We start from the raw sequence: 22,307 nt of genomic DNA on the forward strand, positions 1-22,307 counted from the left end.
AGGAGCTCTCAAAAATGTGCAGTCCCCCCATCCAGGGCCCTGCTATTGCTCTTGTTTCCACCCTGAGTCAGAGGGGCACAGTCAGGGGCAGTCTGCAGCTTGTGAGCGAGTATCAAACCCAAGGTCACTTCCATTTTGCAGGTGTGAGTGTACGGTTTGGAGCCTTTCCAGCCCCGTGGAGGGAGGGAGCTTGGAAGATCTTGGCCTTCATTTTGAAAACCCCTTTCTCAAACTGGTCCACCTCTCAACCCAACTGTCATTGGTCAACAGGGACTGGTAAGTTCTACCTCTTGACTTACTGATCAAATGGTAAATTCAGGCTGGCTACTCAAATAATAATAAAAATAGAACTGGTTTTTACAGTTACACACTTACTTGATTTCCAGAGAGAATTTGACATTGGTGGGTGTGTTCTTATTAACAGGAATGTTGTAGTTGTAATTTCCAGACCTAATTATAAAAAAAAAAAAAATCAAACCACAAATCAAAATATGCAGGAAATGATGCAAAAGGCTTTTTGCTGCTCATTATATACTATGTAAAGTAAAACATTCTATAGTAAATATATAAAACCAAATTTAACATGGTATAGTTTTATGTTTTTCAGATACATACCTGTCAAATTGCAAATGAATTTCTTTCAGGTCTTAATATACAAAATGTACCACAAAATGTGTAGCTTGTTAGAACACCCAGACAAAAAGTGATGGAAAGTCAAATCCCAGGCCAAATACACAAAGCTAAGCACAGAGGAAATGACTTCAGTTCCCCTAAGAGATACAGATTTCAGAAAACAAATGAGGCAAAGACCTCAAACTAACAGCCCCTCTGCAAGGAGGATTAGACATAATAAACACCAGCTTTTCTACCGTAAATCACTCCCTTTTAGGAAACATTAGCAGGAAATATTATGCACTTTCAGAACTTGAACCAACTAAAATTATTATAGTCCTAATTACCACTTAGTAATGGAGGTAATTGCCAGACAGAAATGCTTAGACAGTGTCCTCCCCTCTCCCCTGTGAGAGAGAAACTGGGGGTAAAGAGGGAGTTCCTTTGATTTCATATTGAAATGAAAACTCCAGAAGAAAAAGGCCTATCAGACCTAAGTTCGTATGACCTGACCATCTTTTAAATTATATATGGAAACAACTTAAAACCCAGTAAATAGGAAAAATAGCCAGTGGTTTTAGATTCTCTATACTGACCACTAAAATAAGTTGTCAAAAATGAGAATGCAAAAATGAGGGACATAGATCTGCACTGGAATCAGGAGAGCTCTGTCTGACTGGATGAAGCTCGGATGAATGGGATTCATTCCCTGCCCCAGGACTCCCAAGATGTGTATACTTTTCGGCAACCCTACTCAGTGGATGGGAAAGGGATATGTAGGGAGAATAAAGATCTTGTCAAAGTTCTAGAATGTAAACCTGAATTGTCTTATTCTTTTTTATTATGTCACCCTACCACGTTCATTAATGTCCGTCTCTGGCTTTTTCAAGTTCACTGAACCTCAGGTTCCTTAACAACAAAATGCAAATAAGTAACACCAGCCTTCAGGGATGTCCTGAGGACTCAATGAGATGAACATGCAGAGGTCATAAACAAGGCATAAAGCACCATGCACTTTGTTTTTAAAACTCAGGACCATCAACTTGCAGCCTAAGTTATATCAGGTTGAAAAGGAATAAGCCTGAGAGTTCAAAGGATTTGTGACTCTAGTTTAAAAATGTAGAGCCTTGCTTTCAAGCTGGCAGGCACCTGGTAAATATTCATCAAAGGGGGGAAAAAAAAACAACTCACATTCTTTTTTCCCCCCCAATAGGTTGTGTGTGTTGTTTGTTTTGGTTTTTTTTTTCAGTAGGTTTTTATTGATTTCAGAGAGAAAGGATGAGAGAGATAGACACATCAATGATGAGAGAGAATCATTGATTAGCTGCATGTGCCCTGACTGGGAATCAAACCGTGACCTCCTGATTCATAGGTCAACGTTCAACCACTGAGCCATTGTGGCCAGGCAGAGCTCCCATTCTTAACGCTATAACTTGTGTATGGTGCCACTTGCTCTCCATGCTTCTGACCCAGCATTAGCGCCACACAGATACACAACATGCACTAGAGGTGGATGCTGCTGATACTCTTTTAGTACCTGGATTTTTTCCCCCTCCTAGCTGAAAAAGCTAAGATAAGCTATATTTTTTCTCAGCAATTAAAGTAATGATATCCGCCAAAACCGGTTTGGCTCAGTGGATAGAGCATCGGCCTGTAGACTGAAGGGTCCAAGGTGCGATTCCAGTCAAGGGCATGTACATTAGTTGTGGTCACATCCCTGTTGCGGGGTGTGCAGGAGGCAGCTGGTCGGTGTTTCTCTCTTATCGATGTTTCTGGCTCTCTGTCCCTCTCCCTTCCTCTCTGTCAAAAATCAATAAAATATATTAAAAAATAAATAAAGTAATGATATCCCTACCTATTTAAATGTACAAATTTCAACTCACTCATAAATTGAAGCCATTGGTAACAATGTCTTTCTTGTCTATAAAATTAACTAGCCCCTTTGCATCCCTGGTTTGTTCCCGCAGAGAGTCGGCCACAGGGCTGCCACTAAGCTTTTTGCTTTGGTCATACCCATTAAAACCAGGAGACCGGGATCATTGGAGCCGTGGTTTATTGACATTTGCTAATACCAACCATTTTATGATTCCCTCTTCCACCGTGTAACAAATGTGTTTTCACTTAAGGAGCAATGTAAGCACACATTGATTTTACCATGTGGTGTTAGCTTTTATTCAAAACACCCAGAGCCTGGAGTAAATTCCAGAAACAACTAGGGTGTAATGGGGAGGCTTACCCACCCGCACTGGAGGCTTCTACTGCAATACCGGCGATCTATTATTTGCTGGATTTCCATAATCTGAATAGAACTGATTGTTGTATCAATCCCTGGGTTGAGAAGAAATAGAGAAAAGAAGGTAAACTCTTCTGCAGAGGAAAGGAGTACTGTATTTCAGCCCAATGTCCACATTTCAGAATGCAAAGCAAGCGTTTCCTGGATCAATGGGTGTCACTTGTGTTCAGATAGAAAAAGAGAGAAGAAGGAGGGAAGGAAAAAGGTATTTTTGTTGTTGTTATAGTAAATTTTAAGAAAATTAAATAGCCGAAACCAGTTTGGCTCAGTGAATAGGTCAGCCTGCGGACTGAAAGGTCCCGGGTTCAATTCCAGTCAAGGGCATGTACCTTGGTTGCGGGCACATGCCCAGTAGGGGTTGTGCAAGAGGCAGCTGATCGATGATTCTCTCTCATCGATGTTTCCAACTCTCTATCCCTCTCTCTTCCTCTCTGTAAAAAATCAATAAAATATATTTAAAAAAGGAAAGAAGGAAAGAAAAGGTAACTAAATAGACAGCCTCATCCTATCCAAAAAAAAAAAAAAAAAAAAAAAATTCCAGGATCCTAGAAGCCCTAATAAATTGAAATTTATTGAAAATGCTTTTTAAAAATGAAAACATAGTGATAAAAAATAGAAGATGGCAGGAAGTTCAAGTAAATTATTAAAATCCATGGAGATCAACCACACCTGCCTAGTAATGAGCCACCATTCCTAACGCTCCCCTGAATGGTTAGGCTGGCTGCCATTACACAAGCGTAATGCCATGGGGGTGTGTGGCAGGGTGCAGCCTTTGCCTGTTCCTCACTCTGGTAACCACAGCCTGTAGTCCCCCTGCCTGACCCTGCAAGTCAAAGAATCCAGTCACTTAAATTTGAACTTACAGTCACTTCCCCAGTCGGGGCTGGTTAGCACACCCCCTGCCAGGAATGATGTGCTTCTGTCTTCTGAAAAGAAAAAAGAAAAAAGTCTGTCAGTCTTTTTCTTTTTAAAATTTTTAAAAATTGATATTTAGAAAGAGAGGAAGGTGGAGAGAGGGAAACATCAATTTGATCGGCTGTCCCCTACCCAGGACTGAGTCCACAACCCAGGCATGTGCCCTGACCAGGAATCAAACCGGCAACCTTTTGGTGCACAGGACAATAGCCAACCACTGAGCCACACCAATCAGGGCAAGTTTATCAGTCTTTAAGGCCTGTTCAGGATGAGAAGAAAATCCAGTGTGTGATACAGTTTGTCTCTGTCAATTGATTGTTTCCCCACCCTTTCTCTCTCCCATCTTTCAACCCATCATACCCCTTACAGTAGATTCTCACTGTTCTTCAAGAAGTTATCTGCTTTGAGCTAAACTGTGTACCTGAAATTCTCACCTGTGAAATCCTAACCCTGCTAGTCCCTCAAAATATGACTATTTGTAGGCAGGGCCTTTAAAGATGTAATTAAGTTGAAATGAGACTGTCAGAGTGAGACCAAATCCAAATTGAGATTAGGCCAAAGAGAGTGTGCGCACAGAGGAAAGACTTTGCAAGGGCATGAGAAAAAGTGGCCCTCTGTGAGCCCAGAGAAACCAGGCCTCTTAACACCTTGATCTTGAACTGCTAGCCCCCACGGCACTGAAAAACTATACTTCTGCTGTTTCAGTTGCTTGGTCATAACAGTCCCAGCAGACTAAGACACCAGCCCCGATTAGATCACTGAAGCTCACAGCTCCCTCCTTTCTAATGCCACAGCAGTTTGTTACTGAGCCTCCTAAGTGGCGGTTCATCAGTGGTGGATCTGTCACTACACCAAAGGGCATGCTATTTCTATTATTATTTAAATGTTATGTATTTTTGTCCTTTTTCCACAGCTCCACAGGAGGGAACCTCTGTTAACATTCTTTTTTGTTGTTGTTAACTCTCATCCAAGGATTTTTTCCATTGATTTTTAGAGAGAGTGGAAGGGATGGGGAGAGAGAGAGAAATAGTGATGTTGACACATTGGATTGGTTGTCTCCCACCCACGCCCAACCAGGGTCAGGGATGTAGCCTGCAGCTGAGCTGCGTGCCCTAGATTGGAACCAAACCTGGGACACTTCAGTCCACAGGCCAGTGCTCTAACCACTGAGTAGAGTGGCTAGCACTGCATTATTCGAATCCTCTGTATCTCCTGCATAATGTGATCCACATGGGAATAAACTGAGTGTAAGGTAAGGACTGAATTGTGGCCAACTGAGGAAGGGATCAGATCTCTGGTATGCAGCCAGAAGCTGACTGTGAAAAAGGAAGCTGGAGAAGTGGTTAGGATCCATCAGAGCCAAAAAGGCATTTCACGTGCAGTTTTGAAAAGGTAACCATTCAGATGTCTGTTGTTAAGACTATAATGGAAAATATATTTTTAAAAGTGAATATTAAAAACAATCATTTATTGGGTTGTTAAATACATAAACCTAACAAAAGAATTCAAAAAACTTTGCAGCATGCATTTTTTAAAATCTGAAGATTATTTCCAAGTCTCTGTACTTTTATTGCATTCCTTCATTTGCATTAAACAACTTAATTTTATATTTTTCAAAAAATGTACAGAACACAAAGACATTGACCTCATTTAACAAGAGGTACAAGTTCATAAATTACATGCTGCTTTCCTGGGCAGAAAAAGAGGCGTGATGCAAAACAAGCTTCTGTGTGGCATTTCAGGAGAAAAAGCCAAAGTGACTGTGGGCGTTCCTTGGGAACAATCACCCCTCAGCCCCTCTGTCCAGATTAGCGCTTCCCACACCAGGTGCGTGGGCTGCTGTGCTTGTCCTTCACCTGGCTGTGAGCTTCTGGAGAACTGCATCTTGCTTGCTGTTGTATCCCTCCTAAGGCAAGCCCTGGCTCAACTGCGGGTGCTCAGAAAATATTTGTGGAAGGGTGAAGGAAGAGAGGTGGGGGAGGGGGGGGAGGAGGGAGGGGAGGGAAGATATGAGAGAATGTCAAATACCCTCTTACACATTCAAAGGGGAGAACTTCAGGGGATGCTGGAAGTGGACGTGGGATGTTGATCCCCTTCGCAGTATTAGCAATGGGAGTGAGACAAAATGATCAGAACGTCAAACCTCAGAGGGAAGCCTTGTAGGGGAGGGTGGGGGTAAGGGAGAGAGGTCAACCAAAGGTCTTATGTGCATGCATATAAGCCTAACCAATGGACACAGACACCAGGGGGGTGAGGGCATGAGTGGAGGGGATGGGGGATAAGGACACATATGTAATACCTTAATCAATAAAGAAATTAAAAAAAAAAACCTTAAAGGCAAGGCAAGTACCCTTAGCATCTACCCCAACATGATGCTTTCCATGAAGAAGAAATAAATGATCCTGATATATGAGGATTTTCTAGAAAACTGGATAGCTATTTCCCTTTAGATGTAAATATATGTGCTTTCTAAAAAGGGCTCCAGGCTGCTTGGATTTCAGCTATTGCAGTAACAATTTTTAATCACATGTCTCCTGCTGTAAGTTTTGCTTGTGATGGCTTCCACAGACGGTTGTGAATTTACAAGGCAAATGAGGCATAAGGAGAAGGGAAAACCAGAATTCTCCACCCCTCTGTCTTCTTCCCCTACCTTTTGTTCCACGCTCCTGCTGAATTTGCAGGAATGTGGCTCATTATAAACTCTATAAATAGAACTACAGTGTGGCCGCACTTCCAAGGGAAGAGTTTTCAGGTTCCTGAAGACTAGAACCCAACGCTAGGATTTACTATCTGATAACAGTATTTTTTTTTTTTAACAGTTATAAAAAGGTGAAAGTGAGGAGGGATCATCCTGCAGGTTTAGAATTACAAAGTAGCTTTTGAAAAGCAGGATTGGAAATATCAAATTTTAAGTCTCCTGTAAAACACCTCCAATTTGTCACTTCTCTGAGGCAAAACTATTCAATTCTGAAAGGCTGGTTATTGACAAACCATAAATTTTCCTGTTGTCATACAGGAGTGGCTCGCATTTTACAAATGCCTTCCAGCAATATTCACTTTAAATGTAATATACATTCCCAGTGGTTGTCATTGTAAAGTTGAAGATATATTTCACAGTTGGTGAATAAGATCTCTCAATAAGCTAAATTAGAAACTTCTGGAGAGGAGAGATTTACCTAGGCGTCTCCTGTTGTGGTAGAATGTGCGTATTGCACTACTTGTACAACTGGGCCGATGGCTGAGCTCCAGGACAACATCTTGGCTATCTCTTCCTTTCCTGATTGAACCAGACTCAGGCCAAGAAAAAGTCAATGAACCTAACCAATCAATGACTGAGTCCTTTAACACAGTGAACGATTTTCTCTGGGCAATTTGCTCTTCTTAAGAGTTCTGGTCTCCAAAACAAATAAGTATGAATTCCAGATGCCTTTTTGCCTTGTGAGATTGAAGAAAAAAAAATGTATTTACCAAATCTCTATAAATCTGTAGAATTCCATAGATTCTCCACCCTCCCCCCAGTCCCCTGCCATAGGCTCTTTGCTTTTTTTGAACATCTAACTTTGCTGTCTATTCAAATATTTGTTAGTTCCATAGAATAAAATCTAGTCCATTGGCAGTTAGACAAACGTGAGCAGAGCAAGGACCGTAGGCCAGGTACAGAAGGTCACCAGGTTGGAAAGCCCCAGGTGCCGAGCAACAAACAAAACTGGGAAAACAGGGGCCTCGCCCCGGAGTGACCTTTCCTCCCTTAGTATATCTCTGGCCAAGCTGTGTGGACCCTCCACTGACCTTTCCTTCCTGGCATGTTGCTAGTCATGCAGGTTAGATCCCCTCCTTAGGGCGGGAACCAATGAGGGGGCTGGAGAATAGCCCTTACACATTAAGCTCCCAGGACAATGAGGCTCTGACCCACATCAGCTCCATCTAGGCCTCAGTTGTGTTTCCGCTCCAGGCCCAGAAAAACAGCGGAGGCTGACATCAGGACCAGCTGCATTGACCAGTGACTCCCTGCCCTGACCAATCAGTGGAGACCGTAACCCTGAAAGGATACACCTGGAAAGCTGATGAACAATATCCTATTGAGAGTCTTTCCTGGGACTTCCCCTAAAATGCCCTCCCTAAAAGCCCTTAGGACTATGGACCCAGTGTGCTCTTTCTCCCTTTCCCCTTCCCCTTCCCCGAGGCGTGTTTTCCTTGCCTCTTCCTTCTCCTAAGCTCCAAGGGCCCTTCTTTGTTTCCGTAACTTGTTTCCTGAACCCATTTCTTCTATGCCTCACTTTTTCTACCTCTGTGACTTTCTTAGTCAAGTTTCTCTTATGGTTTAAGTCTTGGCTCTGAATTCTTTCCTAGCCAGAATCCAAGTACCGAGGTTGCTGCATCAAGGTCCTGTCTGACTCCACCAGTGTAACCCCTGTTGCTGTTCTTGTCACTGCTGGCATTATGCAGTTGTTTCCTCAGAGTAAACGTTCAAAACACCCACCTCCCACTTCCTGAGTAGTCTTACCCAAACCTTTTATTAAATGGGGGGGAAGGGGACAACCTTTCTGAAAGACATGGACACAATCAACTTAAGCTCAAAAGAAGAACCATGGCTTGGGTGCAGCATATCATAAAAACGCTGGTTTTTCGTCACTTCTTTTACTAGCAGTTTTACTTTTCCGGGAGGAAGCTCATGCATGTGTTCTAAGAGCTTGGTAACCTGTTAGATATTAATCTTCACCCTGCTGAACATTTTCGCAAGTTTTTTTTAATCTTTGAATTTCTTTCTTAACTTTTATTCCTTAATTTTTTAAGTGGTCTTCAAAGCTTCAGAAGCATCTGGTTGAAATGAATATTTACCTCTCCTTTTCCTCATTTGGATTTAGAAACCCCAGTGTTATATGGTTCCCTGAACAGAAAGAAAGAATAAATCAGCAGCAGAAGAGAGGTGCCTTTCCTCAGGCCCCCCAAAATATCCCACACCTCACACACCTCAATGGCTATAGGCAAACTTGGGAGGAGGGTTGCTGAAAGGGCTTTCTAGAACCATAGAGTGAACACTTTCGACATCTTCTAGAGTTGATCCCAGCTACATGCACACCCTGTGCTCAAATAAATAGAGGCTGAATGGGAAAGAAGCCAAGACAGGGGACCCAGATTCCAATTCTAACTTGATGGCAACTAACTGCAAAAGCTCCAGCAAGGTCCTCCTGGGCCTCTTGTTTCATCAGCTGTAAAATGAACAGGTTGGTGTAAGTCAGAGGTTCTCCTGATCTGGGGACTTTTGGAATTTCGGGTGATTTGATAAAGGGGTTGGTGATATCTGTGCACTTGAAAAGTAACATCTCTGCCATAGATGGGTACTATTTTTTTAAATGTCACTCTTAGATTAACAAAAATTAAATTTGATTAACAACTTTTCCTGAGTATCAGGGACCCTGGTAAAAGAGAACTCAACTTTCATTTTTAGCTAGAGAAGCTGATAGTTGTATCTAATAGGGCATGGCCAGGCTCCTTGGAGTAGCTCTTCTTTAGGAGTCTCTTCAATGTCTCCCATAGGAAGGAAAAGTAAGTTGAGCAGATGTTCTTTGTCCCAGAGGAGAGAGCAAAAATCTTCAGAAGAAGAGCTAGTTGCTACAGCAGTGAATTTGCTCACAAAGGTCAAGAAACTTTGAAAATGAAAGCTGAATCAATCCATGTCTTCCTGTCCAAATCCATTATCAGTACTTCTCTCATAGGTGAGATGGTCTCTTCTGAGGACCACTCTCAAAAAGGGGCCACCATCCATACTACCCAAAGCAATCTATAGATTCAATCCTCTCCACGTTAAAATACCAACAGCATATTTCACAGACCTACAACGAACTCTCCAAAAATTCACCTGGAATAAAAAAAGACACCAAATGCAGCAATCATGAGAAAAAAGAACAAAGTAGGAGGGATCTCATTACCAATGTCAAGCTGAATTACAAAGCCACTGTTCTCAAAACTGCCCGGTACTGGCACAAGAACAGACACATAGACCAATAAAATAGAATAGAGAATCCAGATATTGACCCAAACCACTATGCTCAATTAATATTTGACAAAGAAGGCAAGAACATACAATGGAGTCAAGATCGTCTCTTCAATAAATGGTGTTGGGAAAATTGGACAGATACATGGAAAAAAACAAAACAAAACAAAAAAAACAAAACAAAACAAAAAAAAACAACTAGACCACCAACTTACACCAAACACAAAAATAAACTCAAAATGGATAAAGGACTTAAACATAAGACAGGAAACCATAAAAATACTAGAGGAATCCACAGGCAGCAAAATCTCAAACATATGCTGAAGCAATATCTTCACCAATACAGCTCCTAGGGCAATGGAAACGAAAGAGAAAATAAACAAATGTGACTACATAAAAATAAAAAGTTTCTGTATAGCAAAAGAAACCATCTACAAAACAACAAGAAAGCCCACTGCATGGAAAAACATATTTGCCAATATTATCTGTAATAAAGGTTTAATTTCCAACATTTACAGGGAACTCATGCTACTTAACAAAAGGAAGATAAACAACCCAATCAAAAAATGGGCAAATGGCCTAAATAGGTACTTTTTGAAAGAGGACATAAGAAAGGCCAAGAGACACATGAAAACATGCTCAAAGTTACTAATCATCTGAGAGATGCAAATCAAAATGACAATGCAGTACCATCTCACACCTGTCAGAATGGCTATCATCAACAAATCAACAAACAACAAGTGCTGGCAAGGATGCAGAGAAAAAAGAACCCTCGTGAACTGCTGGTGGAATGCAGACTGGTGCAGTCACTGTGGAGATCAGTATGGTGTTTCTTCAAAAACCTAAAAATGGAACTCCCATTTGACCCAGTGATCTCACTTCTAGGAATATATCCCAAGAAACTAGAAACACGAATCAGAAAGGATTTATGCATCCCTATGTTCATAGCAGCACAATTCACCATAGCTAAGATTTGGAAACAGCCTAAATGCCCATCAGCAGATGATTGGATTAGAAAATGATGGTATATTTACACAATGGAATACTACGCTGCTGTAAAAAAGAAGGAACTCTTACCATTTGCAACAGCATGGATGGAACTGGAGAGCATTATGCTAAGCTAAGCCAGTCAGAGAAAGGTAAATATCACATTATCTCACTCATTTGTGGAATATAATGAACGACATAAACTGATGAACAAAAAAGCAGATCCAGAGACAGAGAAGCATTGATCAGACCGTCAAACCTCAGAGGGAAGGTAGGGAAGGGTGGGGGTAAGAGGAAGAGATCAACCATAGCACTTGTATGCATGCATATAAACCTAACTAATGGACACAGACAACATGGGGTGAGGGCATGAGTGGAGGGTGGGGGATAGGGGAGCAATGGGGCTCCCCCTTAATCAACACCTTAATCAACAAAGAAAAAAAAAGAAAAGAAAAGGGACACCAAATGTCCCAAAGTGGACTCTCAAGGTAAGGAAAGGATTCAGCAGCCACAGCATGTGCTTTCACAACGGAGGAAGGCTTCTTCGGGGACAGGGAGGTGGCAACATATCTTTGTGTGTTTAAAACTATTGGGAATAGGACTGAAACAAATTCTTTTCTTTATATTGAATCTTTATCCTCACCCTATAGTAATGCATGTTTCCAAGTTCAATCAGAAGCTGCTTTCATGAGACAAATGTGCAAGCATTGCCTCCGATAGGCGTGGGGGAAATTCTCTGTACATGAACTTCCTCACTGCAAGAATGGGGATAATAACAATGCCTATCTTTTAGCCTTGTGAGGATTAAATGATTTACTTATGTTGACCACTTATGACAATGCCTTATATATAGTACGTAATACTTCACTATGTGAAGATGATGATGATCTGTAAATGTTATTTATTCAAGACTATGATATGAAATATCAAAAGGAGAAAAAAGTACATTGCCACCCCAAAACTTCAACCACTGCCCATATTCTGTGTCAGTAAGTAGAGCTGCTCAAAAATATTTGGGTTCCTCATCTTCCAAATGTATGTTAGGTATGTACTTCCCCAGACTGTTTTCAAGTCAGACATGACCAATATCTCCTTTTGTTACCACAGCATCCTAATAAATTACATTAATACATATTTACTGCTATTATTAGCATCATCATTATAATTTTAGACAATACATGTGTATAAAAGATTTCTAAAAATAAATATAAATTATCATTCACTTGGATGTATTGTATTTAATCTTACAGAGATAAGTACACTTTTAGTCCTTGTTCAAGTTTCCATATTTTTTAACATAAAATTCTATTACTTAAAAAGCATCTGTGTGTGTGTGTGTGTGTGTGTGTGTGTGTGTAAGAGGAAAAAGACGTTCTGAAAGTGGAATGCTAATCTTGTGTTTTTTTTCACTAACTTGAGGATTACATTGAACTCAGAGTTCTAAAGCCTTTTACATTTGCCCTACTTGGTTTGGGCAGAGAGCCCAGATTCTACATCATTTTTAAAATTTTAAATGAGCCAAAAAATCTAACCATCCACATGTAATTGCTTCAGTTGTACAACTATTACTATCTTTGTTGTCAACAGACAAATGAGACCCTTTCCCTTGGATCAACCAAAATTTCATTCCTGGGCAGGGAGTTCAATATATTCACTCACTGCTTAGCAACAGGGATATGTTCTGAGAGATGTGTTTTTAGGTGACTTCGTTATGTGAACATCATAGTGTGCACTTGCACAAACCAGATGGTACAGCCTCCTACACACCTAGGCTATCTGGCAGAGCCTATTAGTCTGAGGCCACAAGCCTGTACAGTATGTGACTGTAAAAAACAACATGAAACTAGATCCATCACAAGAGAAAATGATGCAATCAAGTGATGTATGAGGCTGCTGCCTGTGTAACATGGCATACTGTTTTACAGAAAACATTTTTTTTTCTAAGTAGGAAGAGTACACTCTAAAAGAATGGTAAAAAGTGTAGTACATAGCCGAAACCGGTTTGGCTCAGCTGTAGAGCGTCGGTCTGTGGACTGAAAGGTCCCAAGTTCGATTCCGGTCAAGGGCATGTATGTTGGTTGCGGGCACATCCCCTGGTAGGGGGTGTGCAAGAGGCAGCTGGTCGAAGTTTCTCTCTTATCGATGTTTCTAGCTATCTCTCTCCCTTCCTCTCTGTGAAAAAATCAATAAAATATATATTTTTTTAAATTAAAAAAAAAGTGTAGTACATACATAAACCAGGAGCATAGTCATTTGTCATCATATCAAGTATTACATGCTGTACATAATTGTATGTGTTATACTTTTATACCAATAGGTTTATTTACACCAGCATCACCACAAACACACGAGCAATGAGTTGCCCTATAACATTATCCCATCATTAGGCAATAGCAATTTTTTAGCTCCATTATAATCTTAATAGAGACCCAGTGCACAAAATTTGTGAATGGGAGAGGGGGGGTTCCCCTCAGTCTGACCTGCACACTCTCCAATCTGGGACCCCTCGGGGGATGTCTGACTGCCTTTTGCAATCCAGGACTGCTGGCTCCTAACCGCTCAGACACTAAACCTGTGCCTGCCTAATCGCCCCTAACCCCTCTGCCTGCCTGCCTGATTGCTCCTAACTGATCACCCCCAACTGCCTGTGCTTTGCCCCACATCCAGGACCCAGGACTCCCTTCCTCTGGCCAACCACAGGCACCCTGGATTTGGACCAGCTTCACCCAGACCAGCCACAGCGACAGAGGACCATGGGCAGGTGGCTTTGCCAGGGCCACAGCCGCAGGAGCCTGGGACTGTGGGGAGGGTTTGCCCCGCTCTTGGGCCACAGCCGCAGGTGCTGGTGTCCAGGACCGCTGGGCGGGCGGCTTGTCTCTCTCCCAGGCTGCAGCCTGGATGGTCCCCATTTCTCTCTTGAGAGTACATTTGTGCCTGTTTGGTCCCCACTTCTATCCCCCCAGTGTTAAGTGTCTGAGCAGTTCTGGTGCAAGGGTACGAGGATGCGATGACAATTTGCATATTAGTTCTTTATTATATAGGATGGGACCACCATTGCATATGTGGTCACTTGTTGAATAGAACGCTGTTAGACAGTGCATGACTTGAAGTGACTGCAAGTTCATTTCTTTGTGTTTTTAAAGATCTCATCACCCCAAATAGAAGAGTAGAACAATTATTTTGAACTATTAAGATATTATTCATGTGAATATTGACAAGGAGATGGGACTGGGGGGAAGCCCTGAGGTTCAAAGCTCTAGCTGTTTCTCTTTGAACATCCTTTACCTGCCCATGACCTCTGATGAGGCTTCATTTTCTTGGACAGTCTTTGCACAGGACTGGAGAGGATGCTTCTTATTCCCCCGATGGGGCAGCAATAAATCTCCTGACATGGCAGGATCTCACAGAAAGTGATTTCTGGTATTTGGAACGAGGATTGTGTGGTTGCCAGAGATGTTTTAGATGCTGCACGGCATGGGCAGAGAGGAGAGAAGAGACAAGGTTAACCTGAGGGCCTACTTCTTCTGTTGACAATTCCTAGGAAACACAGGCTGGGTTTAAGGGTGAGGAATGTGAAGCTCTTACCCGAGGAGGAAGAGGCTGTGGGTGGCAGGGCTGGCTCCTGAGAGCTTGTGATATTGCTGGAAAAGGATAATGAAATGATTTATGGAAGAGGCCCTCCGGGACCCTTCTCCCCAAAGGAAAACAAGACTGGATTCTCACCTTGCAGAAAGATTTGGGGCACGTCGGTCTTGATCTTTTAAACTAAGTATGTAAAGGGAGACTATCGTCAAGGCACTGTTTAAAAAATAATAAAGAAAGTATTATGTGGCAGGTTTGATTCCAGATATATCTCACCCAACCAGCTGGCCAGAGATGTTCTCGCACAGGCCACGCAGATGGGAGGGACGGGGGAGGGCCCGCCTGGTTGACAGTGTGCATGGAAGCCAGCAGTTCTGCTTCTCTGTCCTGGTAAGAAAAGCCCAGGTCGTCCTGAGGCTCAGAGGTACCTAAGATAGTCCATGCTGAGGGGTTTTTCCTCAAGTCAGCCCCCTGGCCCTGGCAAGCTGTCTCAGAAGCATCTGTCACTGGTGGAAGGTTACAAGAGGAAGCGTGTGAAGGGCTGGAGGCAGCCCTCTGCTCCTTGCAGGAAAAAGCAGGGCAAAGATCACATCCACTAGCGGAGGGCGTCCACACTGTGGTGTGTGGTGGTGGTAGTGGCGGGGGGCATGGAAGGGGGAGGGGAGAAGGGCAGGGGGGCTTAAAGGAGACAAAGGTTTAGTCAGTTGTAGATGCCAAACCCTTTGGCCAGTGCTGACACCTTCCAGCTGCCTGGCTCTTCAGAGCACAATACACCAAATTGGACAGAGGAAGGAAAGACATTCAATAAAGCACCCATTTCCACACTTTATGGTTTCAAAAGAATGAGTATGTCTTTTCTCCCTGGTGATCAGAACTGATGCATCCAAATGGGAGCTTTCCTTAAAGGTCCTGAGCTCGGGGAAGCTACCATTTCCAACAATGCTCCCGCACCGAGCATTCTCCTCTTTGGGGGAGTCTAGAACTCTCCTGTGAAAGTCTGCTTGGTGACCTTACAATCCCCCTGGGCTGGCCCGACACAGGGTGACCAAACTTGATTTCCTGCCAGTTCAACTTGGCACCTGATTCTGCAGACTCAACTCATTGTTATGTTCCCCATCAAAGGTTTCCATCATTAAATATACACAGAGTATGTGCCACATGTCCGCATCCCACTCCTGAGGAAAGAACTCCCAGTGCATCCTCAGCGGCAGCTGGTACAGCCCAGCCGGCACGGCCCTGCCTGGGAAAGTGCTCCTGAGCCCACTGAGGCCTCAGGCCTTGCTTGTGTCCCTCTGGCAACTGCCTGCTGTGGTCCAGTCTCCCTTATTCTGTCCTCTCACAGCCCTCCTTTCCTATCTGCCTGTGACTGATCCTCACTATTCTTTCTGATTTCTTTGACGTGTGCTTCAAAGCACAATCCAGAGAGCTTCTAGAATCTCAGAGTAACATGGCTATCTGCTCCTTTCTTTGGGGGCAAACTCTGGTTTTGACCCTTCTCAATTAGACCACAGGCCAGAAATAGGATAACAAGCCTAATTCCACCCCTTTATCATCTTGGCGGTCAACAATATCGGAATGCATAAGCATGTTTCCAAAGCAGCCTCTTTGTGTCAGATTTAGAGCTCTTACAGCTTTTCCTTGGGTTTTCACGGCAATATGTAAATCTGGAGAATGCTGAGTGTGCCTGTAGTGGTGAGAGGCTCTCTCTCCTGAGCTGGGAATCTCAGCAGAAGACAAGCACACTTAGGAGACTGAGAAAGGGGGAATGGCTTCTAATGGCAATTCCGTGTCAAATATAATGGGGATGCTCCCACGATGGGCAGGATAAGGGGGAAGTTAAAATGGAAAGGGGAGGCAAGCAGATGGGGACCCCACTGTCTTCTACAGCAGGAAGCTGCTTTAGACAAAAGGAGCGCAAGTGTCCTGGCTCCATCCCTTACGATTCCTCTGAGATGACTGTTTCCCCTGGGATGAAGCCAGCAGCGGGTCCTTTCCCACACGAACAAAGCATTTTTCAAGGGGCAGATAAATGCCCCTTTCACCATGTGAATAGTTAGACTAAGAACAAGAAGCCCTGGAGGACAGAGGCAAGATGACCAGGGCTCAGTGTCTGATGGGCATCAGAGCAGCAGTGTGAGCCGGGAGGCCAGAGGTCAGAAGACTCCTGCATCCCGCGAGGGGGACTCCACGTCCCTGCAGAGGAGGGACGGAAGACAACAGGGACCCAGAGCTTGCACAGCAAAGACATCAGTCCTTACTGTACTTGCTTGCTTTAGCTACTAGTACATTTGGCTATGAATTCATCATATCGTACATCATGGGGTAATCTCACAGCCCCTTGGGGGTGAAGTCTCCACTGAAGAATCTAGAAGAATCCTAATGAAGATGACTGTCCAGGGGAGAGGGGGTTGTGCCTGATTACTTACTCACTGTCTTCTCCCACACAGGCCAAAGGATTTGAGAGTTGTGAGTTTAGGCCAAAGAATTTGAGAAAGTTCTTTGCAAGACTAAAAAAGACACACACACACACACACACACACACACACACACACATGAAAGGCACAGTAACCTGTTACAAAACATCAGTGGACTGAAAAAAAAAAAAAATCCTTCATTGTACATTAAAGTGCAGAAATCCTGTGCTGCTTTTCTTCCAAGTATGAGTCTATAAATGGCTCCCTCACCTCTAAGCTGAATCAAAGGTCAAAGCCCCGTTTAAAAGGCTCCTTGTCTTCAAAGAAAATAAAAGGCCAGGCCTCCATTCACATGTGAGAAAAGGAAGATGGGAAGAACGGGGGCTCCCAGAGCACAACATTGACGTTTTTCTTACCAAAATGTCATCACAGCAATGAGCGTTATCACCAAGGTCTGGAAAATCCAGTTGGGACACCACTGTTTTTTCCCTGAAAAATAAACCTATAAAAAGATTCAGTAATGAGCAATGACAAAGCGGTAACGCCAACTTCGGAAAGGACGCGGAAGACTCTTCGCTGCTCCCTTGGGATGGTAAGCGCGCTCCCTTCCTCCTACATCTCCCTCCTCCTCAGCCTCCCTGAAAACAAAGCTCTCTCAAAAGCCACTCCAATCCCCTCCTTCCCCTTCACGCTCCAGGCTCCAGGGAACTCGCTTTCCCCTGATGTCCTACAGATGATCACCTGTGCCATCCATTCAGAGCTTATTCTTGAAGTTTGATGAGAAAAGAGGGCCTACAACACAAGATACTATCAGAAGCCAAATGTCCACTTTTCTTAATAGGATAATTTTCAAAATCAAAAGGCTTTTAAGACATGATAGGATAAATCCCAGGGGAAGGATTTTAGGCATCATGACGAATCATGGAAAAGATTTTTGTGCCTTCTCAAATCTTACACATCGGTATCTGATTCCACCACCTATTTTTTAAGGACAGTCCTGGGCCTGTGTCTTATTTATCCATTCAACAAATATTGATAAAGTACCAATATGTACAACATGACAGGAGACATAAAAATGAATACATTATAGTCTCTAGGAAGTGATTGAGACAAAACTTTAGGACTAACACATATTGGTATGGAACTTGCATGTGGGGAATGGGCCAAGTGCTGCAGGCTAGACAGCTGTGCAATTGCTGGGAAACCTGGCCAAATAGAGAGAGGTTTGCTGTGCCCTTAAGTAAGGTGCTTCTTAAATATGAGTTTTCCTGCTAATGCAATAGGGAGCATTATGCTTTTTTTTTTTCCCTCTTCGAGAGTACAGGGTAGAATTATGCTTTTAATCAGAAGAAAATTGAATGATGGTGGTAGTTAAGAAATGGCTTAAAATTGGTCTTTGTTTGAATTCCTTGAGTCCTAATAATGGTGAGCACATCTACAGTCCTTATTAAGTGTCATAAACTCCTCTGAATGCTTTGCACATCCTATTTTTAATCTTCATAGTAATTCTCAACCATCTTCTGAGACAGGAACTGTTAACCCCATTTTAAAGAGGAGGATAGCGAGGCCGAGGAAGGCTTGGTTCCTCACCCAAGATCATACAACTGGCAAGTCACAAAGCCAGGATAGGAACCAAAAACATTTGGCTTTAGAATCTGTGCTCTTAATCACAATGCTATGCTGCCTCCCTTTCTCTGTATGTAAAAGAAGATATTCATTGTTATTATTGAAAAGGTCCGCCTGGCTTACCAAATGAACTCCTTAACCTGGTGATCCAGAAACTGAGCCTACCTTGTGTTTTCAGCCTTATCTTCTACTCTCCTTCCTAACCAACTCCTACTTAATCCTTCAATGAAGCCAGTGCCAGCTCCCAGACCTTTGCTCATAACATTCCACCTGAAACCCCTAACAGCTCCTGTTAGTCTGGTCAACACTCACTCTTCCTTGAAGATCCGGCTCCCATAATACTTCTGCAGGACTCTGAGCTCCTGCAATGTTTATCAGATTCAGTTCTTTGCCTTTACTTCTGATCTTCCCTGGCAACCTTGAAATTCTTTAGCTAAATAAGTCTTGTCTCACCTTTATCTGCTTTCCACAGGCCTAGAACATTGACTTCAGGAGGTCTCCAAGTCGAATGGTGCTCTTCAGTCCCTCTATCATTTCCTGACTGTGTTCACATCCCAAGCCACAACCCACCCACACATGCAAGACACTTAATGTTCTTAATTTAGATTGTGAGACTTCAAGGAATATTTTCAGACTGAGCTCTCTATTTATGCATTCATTTGCCAATATTATGTGCCAGAGCCTGGGGCATATCATGAAGACAGACACGGGCCTGCTTTCATGGACCATAAATCCTAGTTAATTTTCTGAGATAACTGCAAAATAAAGAGACTCTTTGGGTGTAAGATGCAAGCTATAGAGGTTGCACATGAACAAATTGCACCTATTAGAGTTGCTATGGATGTAGATACCATCCTGCCCTTCCCATTGCAAACTAGTTAGTACATAAGGCATCTTCCTTACACAATATTTTTAATGTTTTGTGTTGATTGAGTACCTGCTACATGCTGGACATTGTACTAAGGACTTTAGCTCATTTAATCCTATCAGCATTTTTTATAAGGTATCATACTATGTATCTCTATTTCCTAATACAATTAAGTAATTTGCCCAAGAACCCTTTCACATATGTATTTATCCATGTATTTACATTTACCTGTACATCAAGAAGTTTGTCAGCTACATAACATTGTAATAGTTTTTAGTTAGAATATTAAACTTTTATAGTCTTTTTTAGCATAGTTCAACGTAGCATAACATGAGGAGTAGAGAGAAAACTAGTGCAATGGCCCTCACATCAGGTCGTCCCTCACCAGGATAAGGTCATGAATCTCTTCCCCAGGGAAGGACCAGCTTTGGAACTCTGGTGGGTTGGAGGGGGCCAGCTGAGTCTCACAGCTATCTATGAACTGCAGCTAGAAAGGGAGTATTGCAGCTTCGCCCTTCCTGTCACTCCTTTTTACAGAGAGGGTGTCCTTTAAATTAATAAATGATTAGCCTTCACTTTTTACTGTAAATGCTATCCTACTAGATGAAAGATCTCTGTTCATTAATAAAGCCATCACATTTTAACCTTTGCAAGCAAGTGAATACCTACTCTCTATTTGCATATATAGTACTAAATATCAAAGGGAGAAGAGGGGCTTGAGGATTAACTGACATCCCTTGGGATCTTCTGAAATCAAAGGTAAGGCACTGTGCGGAGTGAAGGCAGCCACACTGAGATCTTACAGCCCAGGACCATATGCATGTGGAGGCCAGCAAATTCCTCCAGGCGGGGACACTAGAAATAAAATCTGGCAGAATACTATTTCTGAACTAAACATGTTCTGTACTCATTTCTCCAAACCTCTCTGAAAAAAAACACACACAAATAATATCTATTAAACAGTTAGTATTTAAATACCTAAATGCATTAAGGATGCATACTAGGGACTTCATTAACAAAGAAATGAAGGGGAAAAAATCTTGATAAATTTCTGTAAAGATTTTTTTTTTCCATAGAAAATATTATTTCTGTTAATTACAAATGTAAGTTTATTTACCTTGTTGGGTTTTTTGGGAATGGTCCTTCTTGGAGGAGTACTAACAATTCTGCTAAATTTGCTTTAAAAGGAAAGAGAAAATTAATTACCATTCAAATGCCTCTCCAGCAGTTGTAAGACAAAGAGCCAGGCTGTCCCTAACACAGCAGTATGACTTTTTTTGTAATGCAGTGGTAATGTAAAGAAGGAAAAGTCAAAGCAATTGAGAGTTCCTTTTGTGGAAAAGAACCTTAGTAAGCATAAATGAATGCATTAAACATTACATTATATTTCTCTTTTCTCCTCCTCCCCCCCTCAAAATTATATCCCAGGAATTGTGCTTTTACCTCCTTAAGTAATAAAAATTATAAAAGTTGTTTTCCTGAGAACCAAACATGGTTTTCTAAATTTAGAAATGGCCACCTCGCCTAGTTAAAGGAAAAGTGACCCTTTTACTAAAATGTAACACTTCTTGTAACATCTGCTCTTAAACAGATGGGTAATGTTTTGTCTAATCTTTAAAGCTGCACCAGAAAAAAAAAAGTAAATGATCATTTAAGGCAATTGTGTTCCAAAACGTTCTAAAAGAAGAACAGGGACTTCATGATCAGAAACAAAGGGTTGCTGGTTATGGAAGGACTCACTCCTTTCTCCAAATTCCTGTGGCAAACCTGGGCATACCTGGTGGAGCTCGCTTCACTGGCTGAGGACTTCCAACTACTAAGCCGCTTGAGCCTGGCCAGCTTCTGGTTCCATATTTCTAATTCCTCTATTCTTTCTTCAAGGTTGTTAGTTAGTTTGCAGAGCTGCTTCACTGCACCCACGTTTTCCATAAAGATCTGGTCCTAAAAAGAAAAACAATACAAGGTGCATACATTTATACATGTGAGGCCATCAGAGAACTGGCCATAGCCCATTCAAAGACATGGGAAGGCACTGCCGACTATGGTTATGCACAACCTTGAATTCATTTAAGATAAATCTGTAGAGGTTTGCCCCTTAAACAGGTTTTGTTAAACTGCTGGCTGCATAGTAAAAGTGCTTATGTTCAATTTGCAATAAAATGGAAATACGTCCTTGTAACCCAAGAGAGAGAATGGAGCTGGAGGACACTGTCAAGGGTGGACTCTGAAGAATTATTTCCAATGGTCATGTGCTATATTTAAAAGCCGTTAGAAGAATGTTGAGGTGTATGTGCATCACTAAATCATCCTAAGAAATGACTCCAGTTCTTCCTGGTCAGATGGGCATGGAACTGCTCAGGGGAAGGAGGAGGAATGAGGACCTGGGCTTTTCTCTGAGTTCTGCCACTTACTAGTTGTGAGACCCGGATAAAACACAGCCTCTCTGAACTTCAGTTTCTTCCTCTGTAAAGGAGAGGGAAATTCTTGAGGTGTTAATTTCTGCCCTAACATCCCATGAGCTATCATGTATATTTCAGCCTAACTCCCAAACAGAATTCAAAACAACAGCAATATGTAACTCTTTCTGTTCAGAGAAAGTCACTGACAGGTCAGAAAGAGCAAGAAAGGGGAAATCAACCAAAGCCAGAGTAAGAAAGCCTTCCCCTCCCCCACCCAATGCACTTCAGTTATCATAGGAATATGAGTATCTATCTCTCAGCCATAACAACAACCCTAGAAAGCTCTCATAAACTCACACCCTGATCCCATACTTCTCCTCCTTACTCACAGAACTCTTTGGGGCTCACAGTAGCTGGTCCACTATTGTAATGAGCTAGAGGCCAAACTAAAGACTGTTTTGTGGTTGGGGGAATCAAACCGAAAGGTGTGTGTCTTTGAGATTCCCATCATGCAAAACAAAGTTTTAAGGGTTTCAAAAGCTGTAAAGAAAACACTCAGAAAGGATTAAAATGCTGAGCAAAATGAAATTAAGGTTTAGTTCATGCAGTTTAAAGA

At 42.3% G+C, this 22,307-nt stretch overlaps 1 protein-coding gene across 1 annotated transcript in view; it reads right to left on the minus strand.

Annotated features, from left to right (window-relative positions):
- Positions 1-22,307, minus strand: part of MYRFL (myelin regulatory factor like) — a 103,731-nt gene that overhangs the window by 3,668 nt on the left and 77,756 nt on the right. Inside the window, exons 14-22 of the mRNA XM_084878931.1 lie at positions 21,070-21,233; positions 20,410-20,470; positions 17,215-17,300; positions 14,526-14,600; positions 14,388-14,443; positions 14,088-14,267; positions 3,769-3,831; positions 2,853-2,940; positions 376-450 (exon numbers count right to left, since the gene is read on the minus strand). Coding sequence (XP_084735057.1) covers positions 376-450; positions 2,853-2,940; positions 3,769-3,831; positions 14,088-14,267; positions 14,388-14,443; positions 14,526-14,600; positions 17,215-17,300; positions 20,410-20,470; positions 21,070-21,233 — 848 coding nt within the window. The remainder of the gene's footprint in view (positions 1-375; positions 451-2,852; positions 2,941-3,768; positions 3,832-14,087; positions 14,268-14,387; positions 14,444-14,525; positions 14,601-17,214; positions 17,301-20,409; positions 20,471-21,069; positions 21,234-22,307) is intronic.

Source organism: Pipistrellus hanaki (genome assembly GCF_964339955.1).
Source record: "Pipistrellus hanaki genome assembly, chromosome: 3".
In the NCBI taxonomy this organism is placed as follows: domain Eukaryota; kingdom Metazoa; phylum Chordata; class Mammalia; order Chiroptera; family Vespertilionidae; genus Pipistrellus; species Pipistrellus hanaki.